The 27540-nt window shown below is 35.7% G+C and overlaps 2 protein-coding genes across 2 annotated transcripts; both read left to right on the top strand.

The window, feature by feature from the left end:
• Nucleotides 1-4419: 4419 nt before the first annotated feature.
• On the top strand, nucleotides 4420-4986 carry LOC105172234 (pectinesterase inhibitor-like). Its single transcript, XM_011093607.1, has one exon. It carries the CDS (start codon nucleotides 4420-4422, stop codon nucleotides 4984-4986), a length of 567 nt encoding a protein of 188 aa, XP_011091909.1.
• Nucleotides 4987-8861: 3875 nt separating this feature from the next.
• On the top strand, nucleotides 8862-26752 carry EMB2765 (P-loop containing nucleoside triphosphate hydrolases superfamily protein). Its single transcript, XM_011093515.3, has 15 exons — nucleotides 8862-9275; nucleotides 9953-10095; nucleotides 10955-11044; nucleotides 12383-12445; nucleotides 13340-13426; nucleotides 13573-13722; nucleotides 13817-13977; nucleotides 16266-16500; nucleotides 16618-16728; nucleotides 19721-20779; nucleotides 20896-21159; nucleotides 22458-22643; nucleotides 22779-23933; nucleotides 24802-25152; nucleotides 25955-26752. The coding sequence occupies exons 1-15, from the start codon at nucleotides 8999-9001 to the stop codon at nucleotides 26180-26182; spliced, it is 4560 nt and encodes a 1519-aa protein (XP_011091817.1). The 5' UTR covers nucleotides 8862-8998; the 3' UTR covers nucleotides 26183-26752.
• The last annotated feature ends 788 nt before the right edge of the window (nucleotides 26753-27540 follow it).

Below are 27540 nucleotides of genomic sequence, written 5' to 3'. Positions count from 1 at the left end.
ATTCTAAGTTAATATGACTGATGATCTCACTCACTAAAACAATAACCCAAATTACCCATTTTGTTCATGAGATCATCTAAAATAAAAGGGGCAATTTGTAAGGTGAATATATTTGAAGGAGAAGTTTTATGTAATTTTCATAATAAGAGTGGGAAATTTGAATATTTTCATATTGGTAGGGAAGTCAGTATAAGTAACTCTTAATAATTTATGAATTCAAGTTAGAGATATTCATTAACATTATCTAATTTTAATCTAATTCTAAGTTAATATGACTGATGATCTCACTCACTAAAACAATAACCCAAATTACCCATTTGTAACGCATAGAGAACAGATTCGAGCAATGAAATCGAAAACTAAAGACCCCCTTATAGAGGTGAAGTCAAAATTAAGAATGTCTTAGAATAAAATGAATGGTGATTATGTTGATTTTTGCCAAACTTGTAATTTTATTTTGTATATAATGAAAATTCTTGTCATTACACGAATCTGTTTATCTTCTTCCAATTCTTCACTAAATTCATTCACAAACTGCACCAGATTGATTACGAATTACTCGAAAAAATCAATGATTGTACTAGTTTCCTGATAATCTATCTGCAATATAAGTCCCCCATTACCCCCCAAGCCACCTCTCCAGTTGCAGTAAAATGGGGAGAATGCTACTTTCTCTGTTATTTCCTCTCTTATTTGTAGTGTTAGGATGTCTGGCTAACGCAACACCAGACCCAACACCATCAGACTTGATCACAACAATTTGTTCACAAACAACTGATGTTCCTCTGTGTCATCTGATATTAAGTCCAGGTGGTCGTGTTGCCGGTGCAACTCTTAGAGACCTAGCAAAAATTTCTCTCAAACCAACATTACTAACTGCTACAGAAACTTTTAAGCTGATCATCATGCTATTTAAGGTTGAAAGGAAGAAAAAGACCAGACAGCGGTTTCGGTCATGCTTGAAGGACTATGTTGAGGCCATTAGAGGGGTCAGAGAGTGGGAGGCTTTGCTCAACTCTGGCAATTATAGCTCCCTGTACTCAAAGGCAGTGGCTATCGCCATTCGCCCTCTTCACTGTGATCAGAATTTTGCGCAACAACCAAGTGAGCCAGATCAACTTAGAGGAGCCAACCAGAAGTTTAAAGATATTTGCAGCATCATAACCGTTATTTCTGATCATTTAAACCAAAACAACTAATACTTATTTACATACCCAATGTTTCACATGGTTCAGAAATGAAATAATTTTCCGCCTTCAATGTGATGAATCTTGCGTGGAATGCCTTTGGAAATAATTGTATATATATGTTTGCAAACTTCAGCTTATCAATTTTTGGTCAAACTTCATAATAGCTATTTGCCAATCTTTAAACTCTTGGATACGCATTGACTGGCAAGCCAATCATAACAAAAGACGACCAAAGCTTCAAAGTAGATGAAATCAAGATGGAATTGCCCTTTGCTCTAATTAAGCCATGCATATTGTTCTTCTTCATACTTGGCAATATAACATTCCTGCGGGTCCGTGCAAAAACATCAAATGACTTGATCTCTGATGTCTGCAAAAGAACAACAACTCCGAGACTGTGCTTGCAGATTCTAAAATCAAATGGTAGAGCTCGTAAGGCCTCTTCTCCTCTTGAACTTGGGGAAGTCTCAATGGACTTGAGCAAATCCAGTGCTAAAGCAACGAAAAACATGATACTCTTCTCGTCTCTAAGAACAAGAGATAAGGGACTGAAGGAACGATACAAATCATGTGCTGTGAATTACGACAGTGCCTAATATTACATTAACATTGCAAACCAGTACTTTAAAGGTGGTGATTATGCAAGTGTAGGCAGATATACAGCAGCTGCACTAAATGAGCCAATTGCTTGTAGACACAACTTTGCAAGGGCTGAACCAGCATGGCTCAGGGAAGGGAACGACAAGTTGTAATGCCTTTGCAGTGTCGTTTTGGTTATTAATGACCATCTATCTGGGAGACACTGCTCATTTCCTGCTGGCTAATATTTACCCAATGTTTGATGAGATTTAGGAAGAAAATGCAAATTGGATGGTCTTGAGCTTCCTTTATTATTTGTCGAAGATATGACTTGGAATAACGAATTGCTATGTTTACAGGTTTAAAATCTGATAAAATAAAAAGGTGAATTGCTCTTATCAGATATCATAGCAACGGACTATATCATAAATTTGGCTTGACATGTCATGATGGCATCAATGGTTGATAGTTAGTGCAAAGTGGAAAAATTTGTTTTATGGGAAAGAATCGTAAAGATTAAGCTATAGAGATTAGCCCCATTTTCCCAGATCATGACTTTAATACGCTTTTCTCTCCCACTATACCAATGGGAGACATCATGAAAATACTACATAAGACATGGCACTACAAGCACCAGGAGCAACTTTCAAAGTTACAGAAAGCAATATGAAAGTGTTCTTTGCTTCTACTTCTACACAAAAGTTTGTACTTGTTTATTTTCTCATGTCTATAATCGGCAGCAAATGACCTTATCAATGATATCTGCCAGAAAACGAAAAATCCTTTGTGCTCAAAGATTTTGAAATCTGATCGTAGGGAGAAGTCGCTTTAAAAATGGCAGCGGCCTGCATGGGCTCAACTGCCAGGGAAGTCAGTATAAGTAACTCTTAATAATTTATGAATTCAAGTTAGAGATATTCATTAACATTATCTAATTTTAATCTAATTCTAAGTTAATATGACTGATGATCTCACTCACTAAAACAATAACCCAAATTACCCATTTTGTTCATGAGATCTCTAAAATAAAAGGGACAATTTGTAAGGTGAATATATTTGAAGGAGAAGTTTTATGTAATTTTCATAATAAGAGTGGGAAATTTGAATATTTTCATATTGGTAGGGAAGTCAGTATAAGTAACTCTTAATAATTTATGAATTCAAGTTAGAGATATTCATTAACATTATCTAATTTTAATCTAATTCTAAGTTAATATGACTGATGATCTCACTCACTAAAACAATAACCCAAATTACCCATTTTGTTCATGAGATCATCTAAAATAAAAGGGGCAATTTGTAAGGTGAATATATTTGAAGGAGAAGTTTTATGTAATTTTCATAATAAGAGTGGGAAATTTGAATATTTTCATATTGGTAGGGATGTCAGTATAAGTAACTCTTAATAATTTATGAATTCAAGTTAGAGATATTCATTAATCATTATCTAATTTTAATCTAATTCTAAGTTAATATGACTGATGATCTCACTCACTAAAACAATAACCCAAATTACCCATTTGTAACGCATAGAGAACAGATTCGAGCAATGAAATCGAAAACTAAAGACCCCCTTATAGAGGTGAAGTCAAAATTAAGAATGTCTTAGAATAAAATGAATGGTGATTATGTTGATTTTTGCCAAACTTGTAATTTTATTTTGTATATAATGAAAATTCTTGTCATTACACGAATCTGTTTATCTTCTTCCAATTCTTCACTAAATTCATTCACAAACTGCACCAGATTGATTACGAATTACTCGAAAAAATCAATGATTGTACTAGTTTCCTGATAATCTATCTGCAATATAAGTCCCCCATTACCCCCCAAGCCACCTCTCCAGTTGCAGTAAAATGGGGAGAATGCTACTTTCTCTGTTATTTCCTCTCTTATTTGTAGTGTTAGGATGTCTGGCTAACGCAACACCAGACCCAACACCATCAGACTTGATCACAACAATTTGTTCACAAACAACTGATGTTCCTCTGTGTCATCTGATATTAAGTCCAGGTGGTCGTGTTGCCGGTGCAACTCTTAGAGACCTAGCAAAAATTTCTCTCAAACCAACATTACTAACTGCTACAGAAACTTTTAAGCTGATCATCATGCTATTTAAGGTTGAAAGGAAGAAAAAGACCAGACAGCGGTTTCGGTCATGCTTGAAGGACTATGTTGAGGCCATTAGAGGGGTCAGAGAGTGGGAGGCTTTGCTCAACTCTGGCAATTATAGCTCCCTGTACGCAAAGGCAGTGGCTATCGCCATTCGCCCTCTTCACTGTGATCAGAATTTTGCGCAACAACCAAGTGAGCCAGATCAACTTAGAGGAGCCAACCAGAAGTTTAAAGATATTTGCAGCATCATAACCGTTATTTCTGATCATTTAAACCAAAACAACTAATACTTATTTACATACCCAATGTTTCACATGGTTCAGAAATGAAATAATTTTCCGCCTTCAATGTGATGAATCTTGCGTGGAATGCCTGGGGAAATAATTGTATATATATGCTTGCAAACTTCAGCTTATCAATTTTTGGTCAAACTTCATAATAGCTATTTGCCAATCTTTAAACTCTTGGATACGCATTGACTGGCAAGCCAATCATAACAAAAGACGACCAAAGCTTCAAAGTAGATGAAATCAAGATGGAATTGCCCTTTGCTCTAATTAAGCCATGCATATTGTTCTTCTTCATACTTGGCAATATAACATTCCTGCGGGTCCGTGCAAAAACATCAAATGACTTGATCTCTGATGTCTGCAAAAGAACAACAACTCCGAGACTGTGCTTGCAGATTCTAAAATCAAATGGTAGAGCTCGTAAGGCCTCTTCTCCTCTTGAACTTGGGGAAGTCTCAATGGACTTGAGCAAATCCAGTGCTAAAGCAACGAAAAACATGATACTCTTCTCGTCTCTAAGAACAAGAGATAAGGGACTGAAGGAACGATACAAATCATGTGCTGTGAATTACGACAGTGCCTTATATTACATTAACATTGCAAACCAGTACTTTAAAGGTGGTGATTATGCAAGTGTAGGCAGATATACAGCAGCTGCACTAAATGAGCCAATTGCTTGTAGACACAACTTTGCAAGGGCTGAACCAGCATGGCTCAGGGAAGGGAACGACAAGTTGGAATGCCTTTGCAGTGTCGTTTTGGTTATTAGTGACCATCTATCTGGGAGACACTGCTCATTTCCTGCTGGCTAATATTTACCCAATGTTTGATGAGATTTAGGAAGAAAATGCAAATTGGATGGTCTTGAGCTTCCTTTATTATTTGTCGAAGATATGACTTGGAATAACGAATTGCTATGTTTACAGGTTTAAAATCTGATAAAATAAAAAGGTGAATTGCTCTTATCAGATATCATAGCAACGGACTATATCATAAATTTGGCTTGACATGTCATGATGGCATCAATGGTTGATAGTTAGTGCAAAGTGGAAAAATTTGTTTTATGGGAAAGAATCGTAAAGATTAAGCTATAGAGATTAGCCCCATTTTCCCAGATCATGACTTTAATACGCTTTTCTCTCCCACTATACCAATGGGAGACATCATGAAAATACTACATAAGACATGGCACTACAAGCACCAGGAGCAACTTTCAAAGTTACAGAAAGCAATATGAAAGTGTTCTTTGCTTCTACTTCTACACAAAAGTTTGTACTTGTTTATTTTCTCATGTCTATAATCGGCAGCAAATGACCTTATCAATGATATCTGCCAGAAAACGAAAAATCCTTTGTGCTCAAAGATTTTGAAATCTGATCGTAGGGAGAAGTCGCTTTAGAAATGGCAGCGGCCTGCATGGGCTCAACTGCCAGGATGCTCTGATCACTTGAAAGAACAAGAAATCATCAGCTAAGAGAGAAGTTTGAGAATCGTTGGGTATATTATGCATTTATCTATAATTACTTGGAAGAAGCAAAAGACAGCTTCAACAGCAGCGATGTCAACAGCAATTTCATCGACCACCTTTTGAAGTGAAGAAACTAAAACTCCCTACTCTTCTAACGCACGCCTACTTCCTTGCGACCGCTCCATGTTTTAGGGTTATGTTTTATCTCCAAATCGTTTCCCACAGACGGTGCCAAACTGATCCGCCTCGATCACGTTTGACCACGATCAACAATCACGACCTTCCCAAGTCACCGATTTGGATCTGTTATCCGAAAATAAAACACAAAGCTAGTCGGGATCGTCCCGACGACAATACTCCGATGCTTAAGTCAGATACTGGGGTCGAAGGTAAAATGCTACGATCTAAATAAGTGAGTGATAAAAGGAAATATGTACCTTCTCTCACTGTGGACTTGGAGTATTTATAGACAATGGAAACTAGGGCCCACCTGCGGAACAGATATCACCTCCATGCTCAACCATGCAATGACTAAGCTGTTTCTCCGATGGACACCTGTCCGAGGAGTATTGCCGGTCGGATCCGGGTCCGTTTGACCCGATTGAGACGTCATCAAGCCACAATATGCCACATATGATTTCACGACCTTGGCTTGCGACCTTGTAGATGTTCTTTTGCGCTTCGATCAACGACCTACCGTGCGACCAACTGGTAAAGCTTTGTTTTAATCTTCCTCTTTCTTACGACATCCCCATCAGGCAGGAACTATCCTATTCTTGCACGAAAACAACAAAAAAAACCCAAAGAACAAAATTCGTGCCGAACAGCCAAGAAATCTGGCAGAGCCACAACCTGGCAGGACCAATATTTTATCCACCCCACATACACACTGATGCAAATACACTCTCTCAAACGACAGTTCGGTACAAGATTAAGAAAGTCAGAGACACATACACGCACGCATGCGTATTAGGTCGGAGAGGTGTTGACCTTCTTCTGGGGGAAGAGGTGGTGGAAAAGGAAGACGGGGTACTAAAGGCTCAACTCTCAAGGGGTTTGGTTTGACGGTGAGGGGGAGATCGTTACCGGGAGATTGGGGAAATGTGAAAGTTTAATTTTAATTTTAATTTTAATAATTTTATTTATTTATTTATTTAAAAAATATAGAAATAATTAATATATTTAGTTATATACATTAAATAAAGGAATAATTACACTCCTCTCTTCCTATAATAAATATAGAAATAATTAAATTATTTGTTTATATACATACTTGGACTTTCACCCACCTCTATTCTTCTATTTTTTCTTGGTCTCCAAATTTTAACTGAAGAATGGAGAGTCCATTGAAATATGGGACTAAAAGGATATCTCATAAATCGTGGGACTAAAAAGGAAAACATGTTCTTTATGGGACGAAAAGAGTAATTTAGCCATTATTTTTTTAAATTAATTTAATTAAAAATAGATTGGAGAGAAGGGCAAAATTATAAAAAAATATACTTTCCAAACCCATAATCGCAGTCAACGTGGGTGTACCACCAACTCTAGCCTCGGAGGGTTTCTCTAATTTTTTTTTTTTCATATCACAAGGGGTGTAATTGATACTTATTATTTATAGAGGTTTTTTTAAACATTCCCAATATCACAAGGGACCTTGTATTTTTCCCATTATTCCAGACCCAAAATTGCTCCATACAAACCACAAGGAATAAGCCCTTCGTCTAATAAGACATCCTAAGCTCTCCTCAGTGGAGGCGCAAAAAGGCCCCGTCTTCCTTAGGCGGGTACCCAGGTTCTTGTCCGGGGAGGCATGTTCTCTATAAGCACCTAAGCCCTCCTTCACGGAGGCACAAGAGCTCTGTTCTAGATAGACATCTTATCGCTCCTCAGGCTAGAACCCTGAGTCCTACTCTAAAAAGGTATCTTCAAATAAGCTATCTTTCGATGAGGCACACAAATCTAGCTCTGTTCAAGCACAAAAGCCCTATTCATAATCAACACATCTATATTTTAACATCTCCTTGCAAAAAAATAAAGATCTACAGCCAATTAGGTACAAGATTCACCCATTAAAGCCCTCATCCATGGAAGCATCCAAGCAAGCACATTTAAAAAAGCCTAGCCCCATGCATGCATGAAATAAGTAAACAAAAGGCAAGGAACTTGTGTGTAAGATTTTAAGAGCATAGAGGTTTTTTGTCTATATTTTTAACACAATGAGTTTATAGTAGAATTTCTAATAACACAGTGCAGTTTTATGTCATTTTCTCTATTTAAATTAATTTATAATTTAATTTAGATTTAACTAATTAATATTTGTTAATTTAATTTTAATTTTGTGTCTTTTCAAATTGAAAATAATTAATTTAGACATTAGTTATTATTATTATTATTATTATTATATTTTAATATAAAACTTGAATTCTTTTATATCATGTTTTTATAATATATCATTAACCTCCACACTTATAGGAGATTTGTTAATATATATAGGGATAATTATATTATTATTTCTTGAAATTTGGTATGATTACACATAATTTTCTGTAATATTTTAAAAGATTACATTTGGTACTGCAGAGGTTTGTTTCCGTCTAACAAATAGATCCATTCGTTAGTTAAAATTAACTGAATTTGTTGATATTAACAAAATAATTGAACGAAAATTGATATTTGCAATTGATTTAGTTATTATTGGCTTATCCAATCAAATATTTTTTTGTGACTAAATTACCAGATGAAGATACACTTGATCATATACATTAACGTGTGAAGATGTATAAGAGTTGAATATAAAAAATTTATTTGACTTGTAATGAATCAATTAGAAATCAATGGAGGGTAATATGAGTTTTTATCCCACTTTTTCTTTATAAATATCATCAAAATTCATAAATTTTGACTAATTAAGAGACTTATTTGATAGATAGAAACAAATATCAGTAGCACTAAACGTAATTTTTCAAATAACAGAAAGTTGATGTATAATTACAAATCGCACTAAATTTAATATTTCAAACCACAAAAAGTTTACGTATAATTGCACCATATTGCAGAGGAAACAGTGCAATTATCCCATACATATATACACAAAACAACATTAACTTCTATAAAGTATTTTGAAGTGAAGTATTTAATTATATCGAATTTAAATGTTAATTTATATTTGTTTATCTTTTTAAGTTAATCAATTTATATAGTACATTGGCCAAACATTTTAACGTGTAAAAACATCATAAACCTCTTTCTAGTTCTCTCGCGGGAGGGTTTATCACAAACCAATCCCTAGAAAAACCCTAATTCCCCATTCTCCACATGCAAAATCCCTAAAATTTTCCTATTTCTTGCAAAAGATGACAAAAGTATACGGCACCGGAGTGTACGATTTCCGGCGGCACCGGGTAGCCGAGTATCCAGTGGGTGCGGACGCGCTCCCGCTGCCGGATAAGCCGGCCGAGTCCAGACCGGTGTCCAATGTGCCTAGCTCCATTACCTTAAGTGAGATTCAAAAAGACCGTCTGACGAAAATTGCTGCCGAAAATTGGGCGAAAACCGCAGATTCGGGTCCAAAGAAGCCCTTCAGCCCGGACCTCGTTAATGAAATTTACTACACTGAATTAACTGTTAAAGGTAATTGCGAGGTTCACAGCTATTCATGATATTCTGGAATTGTTTGCCTAATATTGTCTCTATCATCTCAAGTGTAAGTTTTTTTAGTGATTCTGTGTTTCACATTTCACTGATATTACGTGTGTTTTCTAAGGTAAAGGATGCGTGGATGTTATGTTTTATGTTCTGCGAGCTTGCACCCTGCTGTGGCTGGCAAATTCGTTGCCTTTGTTGTAGATAGTTTTAAGAGGATTAACAAATGGGTGTTTTCTTTTACCTTGAAGATTGTTTTCCCTTGATGTTTAGAAGGAAAAAAAGAATTGGTGTATTACTGTGATTTTTAATGTTGCCATGAGCTTTATAGATTGCAGACCTTGCATACTTTTGCCTCTCTTTTGGTTCTAATACTCTAATTTAGAAAATATGAGTTTCACACATGAATAATTGTGCATATCAAGTTATTGTGGGATAAGATTAGAATATCTGATAATTATCTAAGTGAATGTGAAATTTTGATGCTTACATTTTGTAAAAGAATGATCTCTAGCTATCTATGTATTTTTGTGAATAAAATCTACCAGTAAAAAAAATATGCACCTTTATTTGTTTATTTTTTTACTGCATTCTCAGAGATCACAGCATGCAGACTGAGTGAGGTTTATTTGTTACTAGTTACTTACAATTATTGCTGAATATAGGGGGGAGAAAGCCTGTGCCATTGCAGAGGGTGATGATACTAGAAGTTAGCCAATACTTGGAGAATTACCTTTGGCCAAACTTTAGTCCAGAGGCTGCTTCTTTTGAGCATGTGATGTCAATGATACTCATGGTCAATGAGAAGGTGCAGAGAAATTTTGCATATAGTTTTTTTATCCTTTGATCAGTTAATTACGTCCTTGGTTACTTTTGATTGGCAAAAGCATGTGCAGAAGGGAATTTATGTCCGCCATGTTTGTGCTTGATTCCGTTTAGAAGGGAAAATGTGCTGATGTTTAACCAATAGCTGCTGGGTCTTTTGTATGCTTTTTCAGAGAGATTTTTGGAATATGGTTATTGCTTAAGAATGTTTAGCATGCTGTCGAGGACATGAAAAGAAAAGAACAGCATGGAAATTGCATGTGAAACTATAGTAAGGTATCAAAGGTGGTGTGGCAAGCCATCCATTTTGGTTCCCTGGAATTGAAACTGATATTTGTTAACATCAGGTTCAGGAACCATATTCTGTATTCAGTAGAAGTATTAATCTATGCTAGTCATGTTTGCAAAAGAAGGATTTGCTTTTGATTTGTTAAATAAAGCTTAAGAAGTTTGAAATTTTGGAGCTGGTTGTTTTTTTGACTCTGCTGTAAATTTAGTGGTGTCATTATTACCATGAAGAGTCTAGCCAAATGAAGTGCCTTGTGCAAAAGACTATGCATGATACTTTCTCTGTAATGCTTGGTTATCAAAGGCTTCATTATTTTTCATTTTATATTGCTGATGTTACAATTGTATAGGAGATTGGTTACTAATTTTTTGGTTTTAGCAGTAAAAATGCATTGATGAAGATGGATAATGAGTGAAGAAATTGTTTAATTATAATTTATGCAGCTAGGGAGTGAATAGGCGATATAAGTTTGAGACTGACAGGTGTAGTTTAACTTTTTTATCTTTCTCTTTATATAAAGTGAATTACTGCGAACATAATTTTGAACTTGCAGTTTCGGGAGAATGTGGCTGCATGGATATGCTTTTATGACAGAAAGGATATGTTTAAAGCATTTCTTGAAAGGGTACTTCGCCTCAAAGAGGTACTCTTTTCGAATTGTTGTTTTTGAATCCTCTTTCCCCTTATCTCTTTATTGAGTCATTTAATTATCAATTTGCATTAGGTCTGATGTCAATAAGAGTTTGTTCACTATATTTTCACAATATTTGTTTTCTGTTTTCAGCTTAGAACTGCATAAAAAAAAAACACAGTACCAAAGGATGCTCATTTGTCTGTGGAAATCGTGCTTATGTTCGATTTTGCATTAACTAATCAATTATACTTGAGTGTAAAGCTTATGATGAATAGTTGGAATGTCAACAATTATGTTGGCATGTCATTTACAAGGCTACTGCTTCTGATTTGCTCCTCTTCAGGAACTTCAGATATGGGATATCCGAAGTAGGTGAACTGTGTTGTCCCATTATAGACATTTTGGTTTCAATATTAGCTTATAGGAAGGTAAAACAAAATTAAGTTGATCAGATGAGGCAGGTCCGTATAATGCACCTCATCTTGATAGTCATTTTTATGGCCAACCTCTCCATTTTAGAGGTAGTTCAGTGGGAGATTTTGGTCCTAGGCCTCTGTAAAAATATGGATATGCAAGACTGGGCTGGGGAAGGTGCCATGTAATGATGGAGCACGAAATATATGGTCATTCACCTTTTTCTTCTGTCATGTCGGTGACAGTTTCAGTTATACGAGAGTTTGTTTGCTCTTCATGTTGTTGTAATGTCCTAATGATCAATAATGATTGGTAATGATTCTAGAGGCTTAAATTTTGAAGTACTCAAATGACATAAGCAAGATGCCAGCTTGTAAACTGTGCTAATGAACAATAAGTTGATAAAGTTTTGTAACTCATTTTCTATCAGAGAAAAACAAGTTGGGTTTGTGTAATTAGGTTTATCTATGGAGTCTAGGTCAATAAAAGTGCAAAAACATATGTTACAGAATATGGTAGGAAAAGATCCTAAAAACAAACAAGAAATGTTGAACACTGGCAAAGCCCTTAACACTCAACAGGGCAAAACACAGATCATCACCTGATAATAAGTTTCAGGAAAGCTTTAACAATATGTGAACTCAATTATTGTATGATATTTAAATCTTGTACCTTTACATGCCTATTTAGAGGCATCCAGATAGTGGAAATTAAATATCTACCTCTTTGCTTTTATAAACTTTCATGAAGTTTGAAAGCCAAGAATACTGGAAGGCTTACTGTTGTATGCTTTTTATTTGTTAATTAAAAGACACATTATTGCACAATCCACATGCATTTCCAGGTTTGTATCTGGGGCTTGTGCTTGTGGTGACTGGTTTTGTGATTAAACAGATTAGTTTCTATGTTTAATTTTCTTGCATATTGTTGCAGGGGAGAAGTCTAACTATTGCGGAGAAGACAAATTATCTGCTTTTCATGATCAATGCTTTTCAGGTAGTATGCTGTTCGATGTGTGCCTATGTTAAACGTGTAGATATTTTGAGAGATTCATTTGTTTTCCTTCAATATGAGCAATGCCATTCCACTTCGGCACTTCCATTCTTTTCCTCGCTAAAAGCTGGAATCTAAATTAGTACATGAAGCTCTATTTGTGAATTTCATCAGAATGTTTCTTATCAGATAACTATTGTTAAATCGCATGAAATTTGTTTCCTTATAACTTGTTTTATTTTTATTATTGATTTTTTTTTTTAATTTTTACCAAATGTGACATCTCATCTATGTTTTTGCTTGTCCTTCTTATTTGCCATTGGATCTGAAACACTTTGAGGTTTTGTTTGAATTTGAGTTTAATTTTGTTGAGCATGATACCTTTTCAGTTTTTTCTTTTCTTGTATGTCCATCTTATACGCCAAATTTCCGCAACTGATGGAATCTAATCCACAGTATTTCTAGTTACTAGATATTGTTTTAGATGGTCTGTACGACAATGATTACCTTAACACATGGCCAAGTTAAAATATCAATCAAGGCACTTAAGCCAATATGGAGTAGCTACAAGAGCTTTTAGATCACTTCGTAACCTCTCAACTTGTTACATGAAATGAGTCCTGGAAGAAGTTTCATCCTGTTGTCTCTCATCTTTTTCCATTCTTAATTTTTGGTTGTGCATGAAGGGGCTAGAACAGATACCATTTACTGTTGAACCTTGGCCCACCAAGCCATCTTAGAGCAAAGAACTCCATTAATGTGTTTCTCTCCAACAATGTCCAGTGATCAACAGTCAATCTTATTGTCCTTGCATGTTTTCTTGAAATTTTTGGGTTTCCCCTGCTTTTAAGATTACCTGGAATCTTAATGTTGGTCTCGTTCTGTTGACTTTGCTAGAGCTTGGAAGATGAGATAGTAAGTGAAAGAATTATGAGATTAGCAAGTCTGGAATGTTGGCATAGCCTCTCATATGGACGTTTTCAGGTATGCTTCGTGTTTTTACCAGTTTTGCTTGAAGAAATGGTTCCTTCGCTTTTTTCTTTCCATGTCTTTAAAAACTGGTAACTGCTACACTATCTTTATAATATTAAAATCTTGCAAAATGGTGATTCTTTAACCCTTGGCTGCAGATGGAACTATGTCTCAATGAAAATCTGATTAAAAAATGGAGAAGAATTGCAAAGCGAGCGAAGGATGCTGCAAAACGAGGGGAAGCTTTCGACCCCACAACCACGGTGGAAGCTAAATTCTTACGAAATATTATTGAGGAATTCCTGGATGTATGATTTCCACAAGCTCAGATCTTTTGCTATATTCTCTTGACTAGTCAGGGCCAGAGCATCTGAAGTTTCCTTTTTCTCCTCTGTATTACAGGTGCTTGACTCTGGAGTTTTTTCTTTTAAGCCAAAAAATGATGAGGATAATGATATTGGTGATGTTCATGGTTCTGAAGATGTGGATGATGCATGTGTTCTTTATTGTGAAAGGTTTATGGAGTTCCTTATTGATCTCTTAAGCCAACTGCCAACAAGGAGGTACTATTTAGTATTTTCATACGGATTCACTTTTTACTTGAGCTTGGCTTAGATGAAGTTTGTGCTCTTGATTTCCACTATCATAATCTCCTTCGTGATGAGGGGAATTCATGTGCAGCTAGCCTATCTTTTTAAGATTTGCGCTGGAGCATAAAAGAGAGGAATCAAGGTCGACGTTGAGCTTCAATCATTAAATAATACGAAAACTTTTTATCGTTTTTTAAAATAATAATTCTTTACAAATTTTAGTATGTGTTATTTAAAAAAGAGGTTAATAATTTTATTTCAAAACCAGATATATATATGAATATTTATTTTTAAATGGACACACCCAGGCATGAACTGGAAATTATTGGTAAAGTACATAATAATACTAATTATTATTATTATTATAAATTTGATATTACTTATAAATTATACCGTACTTGACTGAAATGTAAAAAACATGTATTGATGATATATTCACCTTAACTTGGTTTAATAGTTACTTATCAAGTTAAAAATATGAAAATTATTCGCTATGAAGACATGATGTAGAAGATCAGCTCATGTGCAGTTCAGTTTGGATTCATATAGATACCCATTACCCACCCATGTGGTACTTCATGTTCTGTATGTGATATAAGATCCATTTGCAAAGAAGCTCCTACGTTCTGGAAAGGGTTTGATTGATGAAAAAATCGAACCTACTTCAACCTAATATCCTTAGTCACGACTATAATAACATAGAACTCCTGCTTGGTAAGGTTGATAAAAGAGAATATATAGTAGGAATTGAGAACGACTACGGAAACATTGTTGAGATGGTTGCAGTTTAAATTTTTTATATTTAATTTTAGTGATTTATTTCTGAAATAAAAGACAATATTACAAGACAAGCATTATTCTTCCTATTCTAGAAACATATATATTACAGAAGGTTAGTGCGAAGGTACATAAAATTGATTATTATTACCATTCTTGTTCCTAAATCTATATTGATTTATAGGCATTAATAGTAACTGTAGATTTATAGCAATACATTTGTTTGTATCTACATATGTAAACATCTTGGTAAAATTATATATTTGCTAAATTAAAAAGTATTAGAGAAATATAAAAAGCTATTATATTATTTTTTTGAAGAAAGTTATTATATTATTCTGTAGATCGTATCGAATTTACAATTTAGTTTTTGGGGGAAAACAAGTACTTTGGATTCATTTATATGAATATTAATAATTGTATATGGAACTTAATAATAGGCATTAATAATTGTTGCATTTTTTTTTATAGAAATATGTTCGTTTATATCTGCACATGTAAACATCTGGGTAACATATATATTTGCTAAACTAAAAAGTACGAGAGAAATATAGAAAAGTTATTCTGGTATTTCTTCTACAGCCGATGTGTTCTACTTAACATATCTTCTGTTCTGCTTGGGGAAAAAAATACTCTGGATTAAGTTATGAAACAAATATTAATAAAATGATATATGGAGATTAATGAGATAATTTATGGAAGTAAAATAGGAACGATTTGAGCGTTGATATTAAGATAATAAGAAACACATTATTAAAAAATATGACAAAAGGAGGCGCAAAATATTGATTGATTGTACTTATTTTTGAAATACTATATAATATCAATGGAAATATAATGTTATTATGCTATTATCATTATTATGTATCAATTCTTTTGATCAACGAAAGATTAATATTCGTTGAGTTGTTGATCATTATTTTAAATCTTATTTTCTTATAAAATATATAATATTTGAAGTAAAAGTTTAAGAAGCTCATGTTGCTTATAGATACTTTTAGGTTGGCTCCTAAAGAAAGTCGAGGTCAACAAGCTCAGCTCTGATATATCCTTGTTATGATGTCCTTGTAGTGCGTTATGCCTGTGCCGCTCGTACCATCATTTGTTGTTATGGAACCTTTGGTTTTCTTCTTAGCAGTTTTAGTCGTTCCCATTTCTTGGTCTGTTTCATACAGATATTAAGCAAACAACTAATGTAGTTTAAAGTGAAATAACTTGATGTTATTATTCAGTAATTTAGTTCAATTTTGCTGATATCTTATATTTTTTCCACCATGTAACGTGTTTCGTTTGTGATTTTTTCTACTGCGGACTTCTATTATCATTTGATTTTTTTGGTTACTAAGTCGCTTATATTTGTGTAAAACAACTTGTCTCTAGATCCTTTCCATTGATTGATTTCAGAATGCTACTATACTGATATTCCTCGTATTTTATTATTGCACAGGCTGATTATCCTCACTGGTTCCTCCATTTCTGTGCAGGTTAGTTCGGCCTCTTGTTGCTGATGTAGCTGTTGTTTCCAAATGTCACTTGAGCGCTCTGTATAGGCATGAAAAGGGGAAACTTTTTGCGCAGTTGGTTGACTTGCTTCAGTACTATGAAGGTTTTGAGATTGATGATCATCAAGGTAGACAAATGACTGATGATGAGGTTCTTCAATCTCATTATAAGCGCCTCCAGGCTTTTCAGCTTCTTGCATTTAAAAAGATTCCAAAGGTGTGTACAGCCCGAAGACGTGATGCCATGATTATTCATGCTAAGTAAAATACTTTATTCTATTTACATTTGTGGAAAAATATACCTTAATCCTTTCAATTTCTTTTTCCTTTGCAGTTGCGAGAACTTGCTTTGGCTAATATTGGGGCAATTAACAAGCGTGCTGACCTGGCTAAAAAACTTTCAATTCTTTCTCCTGAAGAGTTGAGAGATTTAGTATGTGGTAAGGTCAGTATTTCAGCCGAACATTCTCTTGAGGCATACATCACAAGAGAAAAGATTTCTATTTAATTGACATGATATGCTCATATCTCAAACTGCTAAACACACAACTAGATTAGGTTTGACTTTCAAGCATCATGAATTTCTTATGGTGAAGTTATGGCCTGCTTATTCCTACTAAGATTACTGGTTAAATCCAAGCACGTATTATACCTCACTATGAGTATGAGTGTCTGTATCATTCCAATTGATGATAAAGGATTGAGATGAATTAGCATGCCAATTACTGGGATGGAGGTTGCTGGTTCTAGTGTTTAATTGATCTAATGTTTACCATTTAATGTAAGAGCATGTGGACCAGATATCATGTTTTTGTAATATCAGTTAGATATGTTTGGTTGGGGAGAAAAGTACGTGTATAAGAGAAATGGAAGCAAAAATAGATGTATACGAATAAGTTTGGTGTTTGGTTAGGGAAACCACATGGTAAGTAAAGTTGGATCTTTAAATTGGACGAAAAAGTGAATGTATAAGGCCAAAAAGACAAAACAGTGTATATTTTTTTTATTTACTCTATTATTCATATACATAATTTTCATCCAATTTTTTTCTCATTCCTGCTGAAGATATTGGTAAATAAATTTTTTAAAAAGGATAACTAAATCACCAGCAAAAGTGCTAATGTGTTGATGTTTGAATTTAATTTCTTTATTTGAGGGCATTGGTAGTAATTTTTATTTTATTTAAATTGAGTAGTTTAGAACAATACTCATTTCGATGAATATTTTGATTAATAAACAATATTCTTGTTGTTGTTTGATGAATATTTTTATTAATAAGGTTTTTAACTTTTTTATATACTAAAAATTATTTTCGTATAACATTAACTTGCTTTATTTTCTACTACAAAATAAAGAAACAGGGTTAATTACAAAAGTTATTCTTTTCTTCTCAATTTATTTTCAAGTATTTGAGATTTATTTCCATTCCAATCATACCAAACAACTTAACGAAAACTATTATTGTTTCCCCCATCCCCCTTTGCTTCCTCTTTCCTCTTACATGAACCAAATCCCCTTACTAAGATGTGGAAGTTGTAAAGTCTTTTCTTCTTTTTGTTTTCTTCTCTATGATTGGTCTAATTGATGCATGTACTAAAATCTAAGGGGTTTCTACCGAATTTGTTGCTTGTAATGTGTATGATAATTTCCGTACCTCTTTTGCCTTCTTCTGGTTTCTTAAGAGAAGTCCAGCTTGACCTGATTTCAACTACAATTGTGAAGTGACAAGTCATTGACATTAGGATTGTATTTGTATTGCTGCTCTTTTGGAATTTAAATCTTTGAATCTTTTTACTAAAGTTTTTGGTCGCAGCGTGTACCAAAATTTTATTAATCAGTTTTAACCCTTTCTGATTACTTAGAAGAAATTCCACTCTTTCCCCTATGAGATCAGCTTAATTTTAAGTTCCAATATTATTGTATGCTTTCGAGAAGTTAAAATTAGGTGGCATTTAAGGGCCAAAGGTAACAGAAAAAGTAACATTTTGAAACTTATAAATTCTGAGTTTCTAGTAAACTATTGAATTGAACTCTAATAGGAATTTTTTCCAACTGACAAAAGTTTGGCGTGAATTTGGCATGATATTGATTCTAAAGAATTTGCAAAACATTATTATGGACAATTGATTCTGTGGAAGTCAGTTTTGTGTTTCCAGTCCAATTTAAGAATCAAGTTTAGAATTTTTTTTTTTATTCAGATCATGTGTGACCAAAAATCATCTCCCTTTTGCGAGGTAATATTTTAGCGAGTGTATAAGCTCATACTTTGAGTTTCTCAAATTTTACAAAATCTTGATTGCTCAGAATATGCCGTCTAAATGTTTCGGCAAAACTGAAAATGCTTGTGGAGAGGAAAAAACAGTTCACGATGAATTCTTTGACTTCATTGGAAATGTAACGACAATAAGTAATTAGCTACTAACTTCTTGTTTATATAGGTTCCTCAAATTTTGATTTGAATGTAAGTATGAGCTTATTTTTCTAAGAGTGGCATTTGGTCAATGACCATAGCTATCCTATGTGATCAGATGTAGGAGAAAGAAAGGCCAAAAGCTACAACCTGAATTGAAATGGCAGGTAGGTGAGAAAGAAATGAAGAATAAATAATGAAAAAATGATTAAGTTAGATGTTTTTTGTTCAATTATTGCTTGAAAATGTGGCCTCCATCTAATGGTATATCCAATGGAATAATAGGTCCCAAGGCTTCTTATTGGCAATGTGTTCTTTTAGGAGTTAGGTAGGGAGAATAACTGTATTAACCTGTACTCTGCCAATTAGTGTCACCCTTTGTTATGCATTAGATTACTATTTTAAAAAGGTTGTACTAGCTTTGTTGGATTATTCAGCCAATCAAGTCTGATGTAAAGACTCTTTCCTTCATAGATCTCCCTTACTGTCCACATGCCATTACAATACTACAATGTCTGCATTCCATGTTGGTCCCTCACAAAAATAAGGAAAAACAGAATGGCAGATCTCCGGATGCAACCACCAAAAATTGTAACATAAGTATGAGAAGAGTATTAGAATATACATATCTATATATATGCTACCATATTAAAGGTCATAAATTATGAAAGATCATGCTCAAAACAGTATCTGTTTGTCTCATTCATAAAGAAATCCGACCTGCAACATGTAAAACCGAGATTTTTTTTGTTTCCTAGGAGCTGTGGTACCTCTTGCTTGCTTAGACAGAATTGTATGTGATGCTAGCATCCCAGTCTAATCTAACTCAGCTTTACTTAACAAGCCATCTGGAATAGAGTTCAGAGAAAGACAGCGGAAACTAAGAGAGAGAACTCACTAAATTCTGTTATTCTGGATGTTGCATCTCAAGTCTGTCGATGTGTATATATCATTAGTGTTTAGTTGTGCTGCCGAGGTTTTGTAAATGCCCCCTCTCTGAAATTTTTTTTATTTCTGGAAACTTCAGCTCAAACTGGTGTCGAAGGATGATCCATGGTCTGAAAGAGTTTCCTTCCTAATAGAAGTCATGGTTTCATTCTTTGAGAAACAACAGTCTCAGAAAGAGGCTATAAATGCTCTTCCACTATATCCCAACGAACAAATAATGTGGGATGAAAGCCTCGTTCCAAGCATTAACTACTCTGGGGAAGGGTGTCTGGCACTTCCAAAGCTTAATTTACAGTTTTTAACACTTCATGATTACCTTCTTAGAAATTTCAACCTCTTCCGCCTCGAATCAACATATGAAATCCGTGAGGACATTCAAGAAGCTGTGCCGCATCTTCTTGCTTACATTAATAATGAAGGAGAAACTGCTTTTCGTGGTTGGTCAAGAATGGCTGTACCAATTAAAGAATTCAAGATTAGAGAGGTTAAACAACCAAATATTGGGGAAGTAAAGCCGTCAGCAGTGACAGCTGAAGTTACATTTAGCATTTCCAGCTATAAAGCACAAATCAGATCTGAGTGGAATGCCTTGAAGGAGCATGATGTTCTATTTCTGCTGTCTATTCGCCCTTCATTTGAGCCACTAAGTGCAGAAGAAGCAGCAAAGGCAACTGTTCCCCAGAAGCTTGGTCTTCAATGCGTACGTGGATGTGAGATTATTGAAATACGTGATGAGGAGGGAACTCTCATGAATGATTTTACAGGGAGAATCAAACGTGATGAATGGAAGCCTCCCAAAGGAGAACTGAGAACTGTGACTGTTGCGTTGGATACCGCACAATATCATATGGATGTTTGTGATATTGCAGAGAAAGGTGCAGATGATGTGTACAGCACATTCAACATATTGATGAGGCGGAAACCTAAAGAGAACAACTTTAAAGCAATTTTGGAATCCATAAGAGATCTAATGAATGAAACATGTATTGTTCCCGATTGGTTACATGACATTTTTTTGGGTTATGGAAATCCTTCCGCAGCGCAATGGACCAATATGCCCGATCTCATTGAAAAGGTTGATTTCAAAGACACTTTCCTTGATGCTGCACATGTTAAAGAGAGCTTTCCGAATTATCAGGTTGGTGTCTTTTCTGGATATGATTTTATGGAATTCGTACTATAATCATATTTTTCACAAGTGAATTGCAGTACTCGTATTTACTACTTCCCGTTCTTTGGTGTTCCTGTTTGCAGGTTAGTTTTATAAATTCAGATGGCACGGAGAACTTGCAGCCATGTTCGCCATTCCGTATTAAGTTTCCGAAGAATCTTGAAGGCAAGGTCCATGCTCTTCCTGCCAATGTGACATCCACAAAATCTTTAGAAGACGCCAGCTGCATGGAAGATGATCATTCTGATAAATTGGAGCTTCTAGTTGAGGCTTATGTTCCTCCTGATCCCGGTCCATATCCCCAAGATCAACCAAAGCAGAACACAGTTAGATTTACCCCTACACAGGTGCTTGAATATTTAATAGTTTCAGAATGTTGGTTGAGTGTTCTTTCCTTCTTGCCGCTTTGATATTTAGTTTGCTGGTATTTTTTTTGTTCCGTGTTTTTGATTTGCCTTTTTGCTTGGTTCTGTTAGCACAGATTAATCCCAGTTTTTATTTCTTTTTTCCTGAATTATTATATTGTTGGCTGCTACTCCAGAATTTGGTAGCTTTTTTTGAATAAGCTCGTAGAATAAAATCTGCCATGAAATACTTTTACAAGTTTAGATTAATTGAACAACTACTATGTGTAAATCTGAATAGTCTTTTTGCCAAGAACCTAAAATGGCCTTATAAAATCCGCTGTTTGATCTCTTTTTTCCCCCTCCATTGGCCATACTTGGTTTCTGTTTTCAACATATGCAGTCGTTTAGCAAATGCTGGTAAACTGTGTGTGCTGTGGCTGTGTCCATACTTTAAACATCCCCTTCAAAGAAAACAAAATGAGCAAGATTAAGTATAATTCGAAAAAGTAAATGTTCCTTTACTCCGATTTAATCCTTCTAATTATGGAGGAATTACTCTGCTGTTGGCCTGGACTTCCTGGTTTCAATAAGAGTTATAGAGGCACTTGTGTAAGGACACTTTCCGTCTGGGCGAATTGTGGATGATCTGGTAATGAATGATGTTTTTCCCTCTGTCATGATTCTTATGGTCAAAGGAATGTGTGATAATAGATATTTTCTCGTGTATGCTATTTAAGATAAATATACTGGGGTTTTTCTCAGATTGGTTTATCATGTTCTAGGTGCAGCATGTGATATCTAGGATTCGGGCTTGCAATATTGATTTGTTCTCAAGTTGGGAAAGTTAGAAGTAGAGCTTAACTTGGGTTGGTTGTCAGTATGCATTACTAGAAAAATATTTCGAATGTCACAATAGGATGTATGAATTTTTAATTTACATCTTAGATGTGGTAATTATGCATATAGTGGTGAATGGGATCATATGCTGCCAGAATAATTAGTTTCCTCGATGTTCTTATATTATTTTGTGTTTAAGTGCTTTGTTTCCAAATATAAAGGTAATTGTATGTGGTGTTTGTTGTAAAGTGTAATTCACTACTATCGTGATGCTTGATATAGGCTGCTATTGTGACGTTTAAACTTTTGTATATCAATGCGCAGTGTAGTTCCTCAGAGATCTATTTCTTCTATTTACTTCTCAGAAGAAAGGCTGTGCTTTTTGTGGATGGAGGGCAAGTTTTTGTTTAAGATTGCAGTTTATCATAATTGGGATCGTCTCTTTTTGTGTTATTATGCAGGTTGAAGCTATCATTTCAGGTATTCAGCCTGGTTTAACTATGGTGGTTGGTCCACCTGGTACAGGAAAAACAGATACAGCTGTGCAAATCCTGAATGTTCTTTACCATAATTGCCCTTCTCAGAGAACTTTGATAATTACTCATTCAAATCAGGCTCTGAATGATCTTTTTGAAAAGATTATGGAGGTAAGAGAGTACTTATAGAGCACTCCTTAGCAATTTTAGAGTCGAATTACAGAGACTTGTATTGGAAATGACTTTTGAAAATTTTGTTATGTGTGAATAATGCCATTTAACTACACAATGTGTTCATGATTTCAGAGGGATGTGCCAGCTCGATACCTTCTTCGGCTGGGTCAAGGTGAGCAAGAATTGGCAACTGATCTTGATTTTAGCCGCCAGGGCCGTGTGAATGCCATGCTTGTTCGGCGACTCGAACTCCTTAGTGAAGTGGAGCGCCTTGCAAGATCTCTTCAATTGCCCGAGGATGTAGCATATACTTGTGAAACTGCTGGATACTTCTGGTTGCTTCATGTGTACTCACGTTGGGAGCAATTTTTAGCTGCTTGTGCTGAGAATCAAGACAAACCAACTTTTGTTCAGGACCGTTTTCCTTTTAAGGAGTTCTTTTCTAATACTTCCAAGCCAGTTTTCATGGGCGAATCCTTCGAGAAAGACATGCGTGCAGCTGAAGGTTGCTTCCGGCACTTGAAAACTATGTTTCAGGAGCTTGAGGAATGTAGGGCATTTGAGTTGCTCAAGTCAACAGTTGATAGGTCAAACTATCTCATGACCAAGCAAGCAAAAATAGTAGCTATGACTTGCACCCATGCTGCCCTTAAACGGAAAGATTTTCTTCATTTGGGCTTTAAATATGACAACTTGTTAATGGAGGAAAGTGCTCAAATTTTGGAAATTGAGACTTTCATTCCAATGTTGCTCCAAAGGCAGGAAGATGGTTATGCTCGGCTTAAACGTTGTATATTGATTGGTGACCATCACCAACTGCCTCCTGTTGTGAAAAATATGGCTTTTCAGAAGTACAGCCATATGGATCAGAGCCTGTTCACAAGATTCGTGCGTCTAGGAATTCCCTATATTGAGCTCAATGCCCAGGGAAGAGCTAGGCCTAGTTTAGCGAGACTTTACAATTGGAGATATAAAGACCTTGGCGATCTTCCATATGTGAGGGAGAATGATGTCTTCCACAGAGCAAATGCTGGATTTGCCTATGACTATCAGTTAGTGGATGTTCCTGATTACAATGGGAGAGGTGAGAGTGCGCCTTCCCCCTGGTTCTATCAAAATGAAGGAGAGGCTGAGTATATTGTTAGTGTCTATATGTACATGCGTTTACTCGGGTATCCAGCACACAAAATATCGATACTGACAACATACAATGGTCAGAAACTTCTGATTCGCGATGTTATTAACAGACGATGTGTCCCTTATGACTTCATTGGTCCACCACACAAGGTAACTGATATCTTAGGTGTATACTGTAGTCTGCAATTTCTGAAATGGCTGTATTCTGCAAGGTGCCTTGATGCTTGTTTGTAGTTATCATAATCTTCGACGGCCACCTGTGATACAGTATCTGTATACTTGCAATCTGTTTGTTAATTTCATAATGTTGGTAAATGTTGGATCACAAATTAAAACAAAATGGATGAATAGCTTCATCTGGGGTTCAATGTGGATGAGATGGCTTTCAATGCTAACAATGGCATTTGTTTAAGCTGGCTGAGGTCTCATGTGCTTCTTTATTTACAGTTCTTCATTTAGCCTTTCTTTTTGTTTGCCTTTACTTCCACCTTTCGTCTTCCTTTTTTTCCATTTTTCCACCTCTCTGCCTTCTTTCTCCTTTTTGTTTATAATGTGCTTTTCCTAGTTCATTGATGACTAACTTTCTGTATGGTATAGCTTATGAAATGGCTGTATTTCAAAATTTATCAGTTATCATCATTTCAGTACCTAGTGGATGGAGGGTAGATCCTCTTATCGCTGCACAACATTCACTGATTTGGAGATTTGGGCATGTACATTGGCAAATTTTAGGCCTGATTAAAGGGCTATAAGATGACAAAATTGCACCTATTCATTTATATAATGTTGGAAAAAAATCAGTTTTAGAAGACATCTATGGTCAGATGATTTTTCTGTCAATCATGCTAGTGTGATGAGTGGGTGTAACATACACGAAGTTGTATGGATGATTTGGCAGTTTGCACATAAAATAGTGATATGGATGTCTGTGTTCTTTACTTCTTTTATTAGTCCTATAGCCTTAATGTTGTTGATCTCTTTTCTTTTTCATTGCTTACACTCAAGTTTCCAACTATAGGTAGCCACTGTCGACAAGTTTCAAGGACAACAAAATGATTTTATCTTGTTATCTCTGGTTCGTACCCGCTTCGTGGGGCACCTTCGTGATGTAAGAAGATTGGTGGTTGCAATGTCTCGTGCTCGACTGGGGCTTTATGTTTTCTGTCGGCGTTCTCTGTTTGAACAATGCTACGAACTGCAACCCACATTTCAACTTCTGCTTCAGAGGCCTGATCGTCTTGCTCTAAATCTAAATGAGTTCACAGCATTTACAGATCGTCATGTTGAAGACACAGGACCAATTCAACTTGTTAGTGGACTTGAGGAGATGGCCAGCATTGTAAATTACAAAATGCATCAGGTTTACCAGGTATCTCATCGTCAACTAGTTTCTTATAACACTGCCTGATCCTTTCCCCTGTTGTATGCAAGTGTTGCCAACCAAAGGTGGTCTAATTTTAATTTCCATGTGCCATGAGCAATTTTTATTTGAAGTTTGATAATAGGCTATCGCATTGGCAAGAATTCTGTTGTAACTCGTCGCCAGTCTTAATTTGGAAATGAAAAATTCCATTGTGCTTTTTTCATTTGTGGCCTCGAAACAAAGGTTGGGAACTTGAATTGTCTCTTTATTGACCAATTCCAAATCCTGCTTTGAAATTCTTTAATCATCTTCAGTCTAAAGCCATCCCATGCTTTTATCCATCAGCGGTTTTGCAGTGTTATGCTAGAAGAAAGTGCATTTTATTCCCCTTTGCTTTTCCTGACTGAGAACCTATCTCTAATTATTTTTATCTGCTCTCAGATGGCTCAATTTTCTCCTCTTAATCAGTTCCAGTATTCTGGTTGTCATTTAACTTTGAAGTTCACTTATCCGAGTGGTTACTAGTTGCATTTTAGCACAAGATACCATGAAGTCAATATCTTAGTAGGAACCTTTTCTAGGCTCCATATGAGACTTCATACCTGGTGCACTGATATTTTAGGACGTGTATAGTTCAAGCTCTTCAGTGCTGTAGGGAGGTGCTTGTTTGTTGGCTGTCTTAAAAGTTAATTGAACTCAAATGATTGTACTCTTTCCATGTTTTATTAGCCCCTCTCTTTCTGCTTGCATCAGCAGATTCTCGAAAATTTAGTTATTTTGATCATCCTTTTATTTTTTCCTTTACCAGGCACGGGTACATCAGCTTAATGAATTTTCAGCTTATCAAGCAGACGTCTCTACAAAGATTGATAGATCTGAAGAAAATGGCATGGAGAATGGAGAGACCTCTCTCCATGCCATGGATATTGATACGCATGACTCAGCAAATGGTGGTGATAAGGATATCTTACTTGATGGTAAGTCGAATGATTCAGCTGCGCCGGAGCCTTCTGCGGAAGAGGATGGAGATGTGTAATCCTGGATGATGCATAGAGATTTATGTTCTATGATTACTAGATGATGCAGCAGCAATTGAAACCAATTTGTGTTAAGAGCAAGATGAAACGGGCAATCAAGGATTGCAGCCTTTCCCACCTGGAATTCGCGTTGTATTTTGGTTCCAGGTCCTAGCTGGACTCTGGAGTTATGGCTGCATTGTGACGCACAAATACTTGTACCAGCATTTATGGCACTAGAGCGGATAAGTGTGCTACTCGATTTCCAAACAGAGGCTGTAGCTATTGTTGGTTGATATCCTTTTATAGTTGTATATGTACAATCTATTTCCTATGGACTTGGCTCGTCTGTCTTTCCATGTTGTTTTTCTTGGACATGTTAGGACCTGTAAGTCTTAAGTTAATTTGATGGATGGCATAAATGCTTTGCTTGATATAGGTCCATGTCATTTTCCATCCAATTGTGCTGTAATGACATAGATCAGGTACTTGTCTCCCAAGTTGTTTGATAAGGCATGGGGGACAGTGAACGTTAATACTTATCTTTGTTAACTGGAGGAAAGGGAAACGGCAAACATCCCAATTTCATACTTCAATTGTTCAACTTCTTTTCTCTTCTCATTTCTTAAAATTTCCACTTTCGACATGTTTTGACCATTAACTCTCCAATATATTTTTCAACTTTAACTGCTCAAGTTCCTTTTCTGCAGGTATGGAAAATACTTGGACGTGTTAGAGCTGTGCGTGTCAATCAAATTCTCTGCAACGACGTTTCTAGAATCATGCAAGGCTATGTTCATATTCAGTTGGCATAGGAAGCTTCTCATAAAGGAAACCAATAGGCCCAATGCTTCTTGGCTTAGCATTGCAGGGAACTGAACATTGCCAATTACAAAAAACCGCCTTTCCTAATGACAACCAAAGGATGAAAAAAGACTGAAAAAAAGCAAGAGAATCGTCAAGCCAATGTCAAGGAGTCATGGCCAGGATGAAAAAAGACTAAGAAAAAGCAAGAGAGTCGTCAAGCCAATGTCAAGGAGTCCATGGCCATTAAGACGACTTCTGTCAAAATCTTTTCCAATAATAGAAAGAAGTTGAAAAAGCCTGAAGACTGATGTATGACAAATGATAGATGTCGGCGTACATTGAAAGAGCTGCATGAGAAAGAATACCTGTTCCCCGACTCCGACATGCCTTACATTTTCGATGAGTTGTTGGAAAGAAGTTGATTGAATTGCCAAAGTCAAAGCCTTTGAATGAAGCCAGGAGGGTGAATAACACCAAGTACTACAAGTATCACCCATTGGTTAGTCACCCCACCGAAGGGTGCTTCGTAGTCAAGGAGAAAATCATGCCCTAGCTAAAGAAGGGAAGATAA

The sequence above is a fragment of the Sesamum indicum genome, linkage group LG10 (genome assembly GCF_026168435.1).
Source record: "Sesamum indicum cultivar Baizhima isolate 11 linkage group LG10, ASM2616843v1, whole genome shotgun sequence".
NCBI classification, from domain to species: Eukaryota; Viridiplantae; Streptophyta; class Magnoliopsida; order Lamiales; family Pedaliaceae; genus Sesamum; species Sesamum indicum.
This window is presented reverse-complemented; position numbering and strand designations above follow the sequence as displayed.

Bases quoted from the DNA above. Each gene is read 5' to 3' on its own strand.
- LOC105172234 (XM_011093607.1), top strand. From the start codon at position 4,420: ATGGAATTGCCCTTTGCTCTAATTAAGCCATGCATATTGTTCTTCTTC.
- EMB2765 (XM_011093515.3), top strand. From the start codon at position 8,999: ATGACAAAAGTATACGGCACCGGAGTGTACGATTTCCGGCGGCACCGG. The intron at 12,446-13,339 runs GTAGTATGCTGT...TGACTTTGCTAG, and splicing joins TCATGATCAATGCTTTTCAG to AGCTTGGAAGATGAGATAGT. The intron at 22,644-22,778 runs GTAAGAGAGTAC...TCATGATTTCAG, and splicing joins TTTTTGAAAAGATTATGGAG to AGGGATGTGCCAGCTCGATA.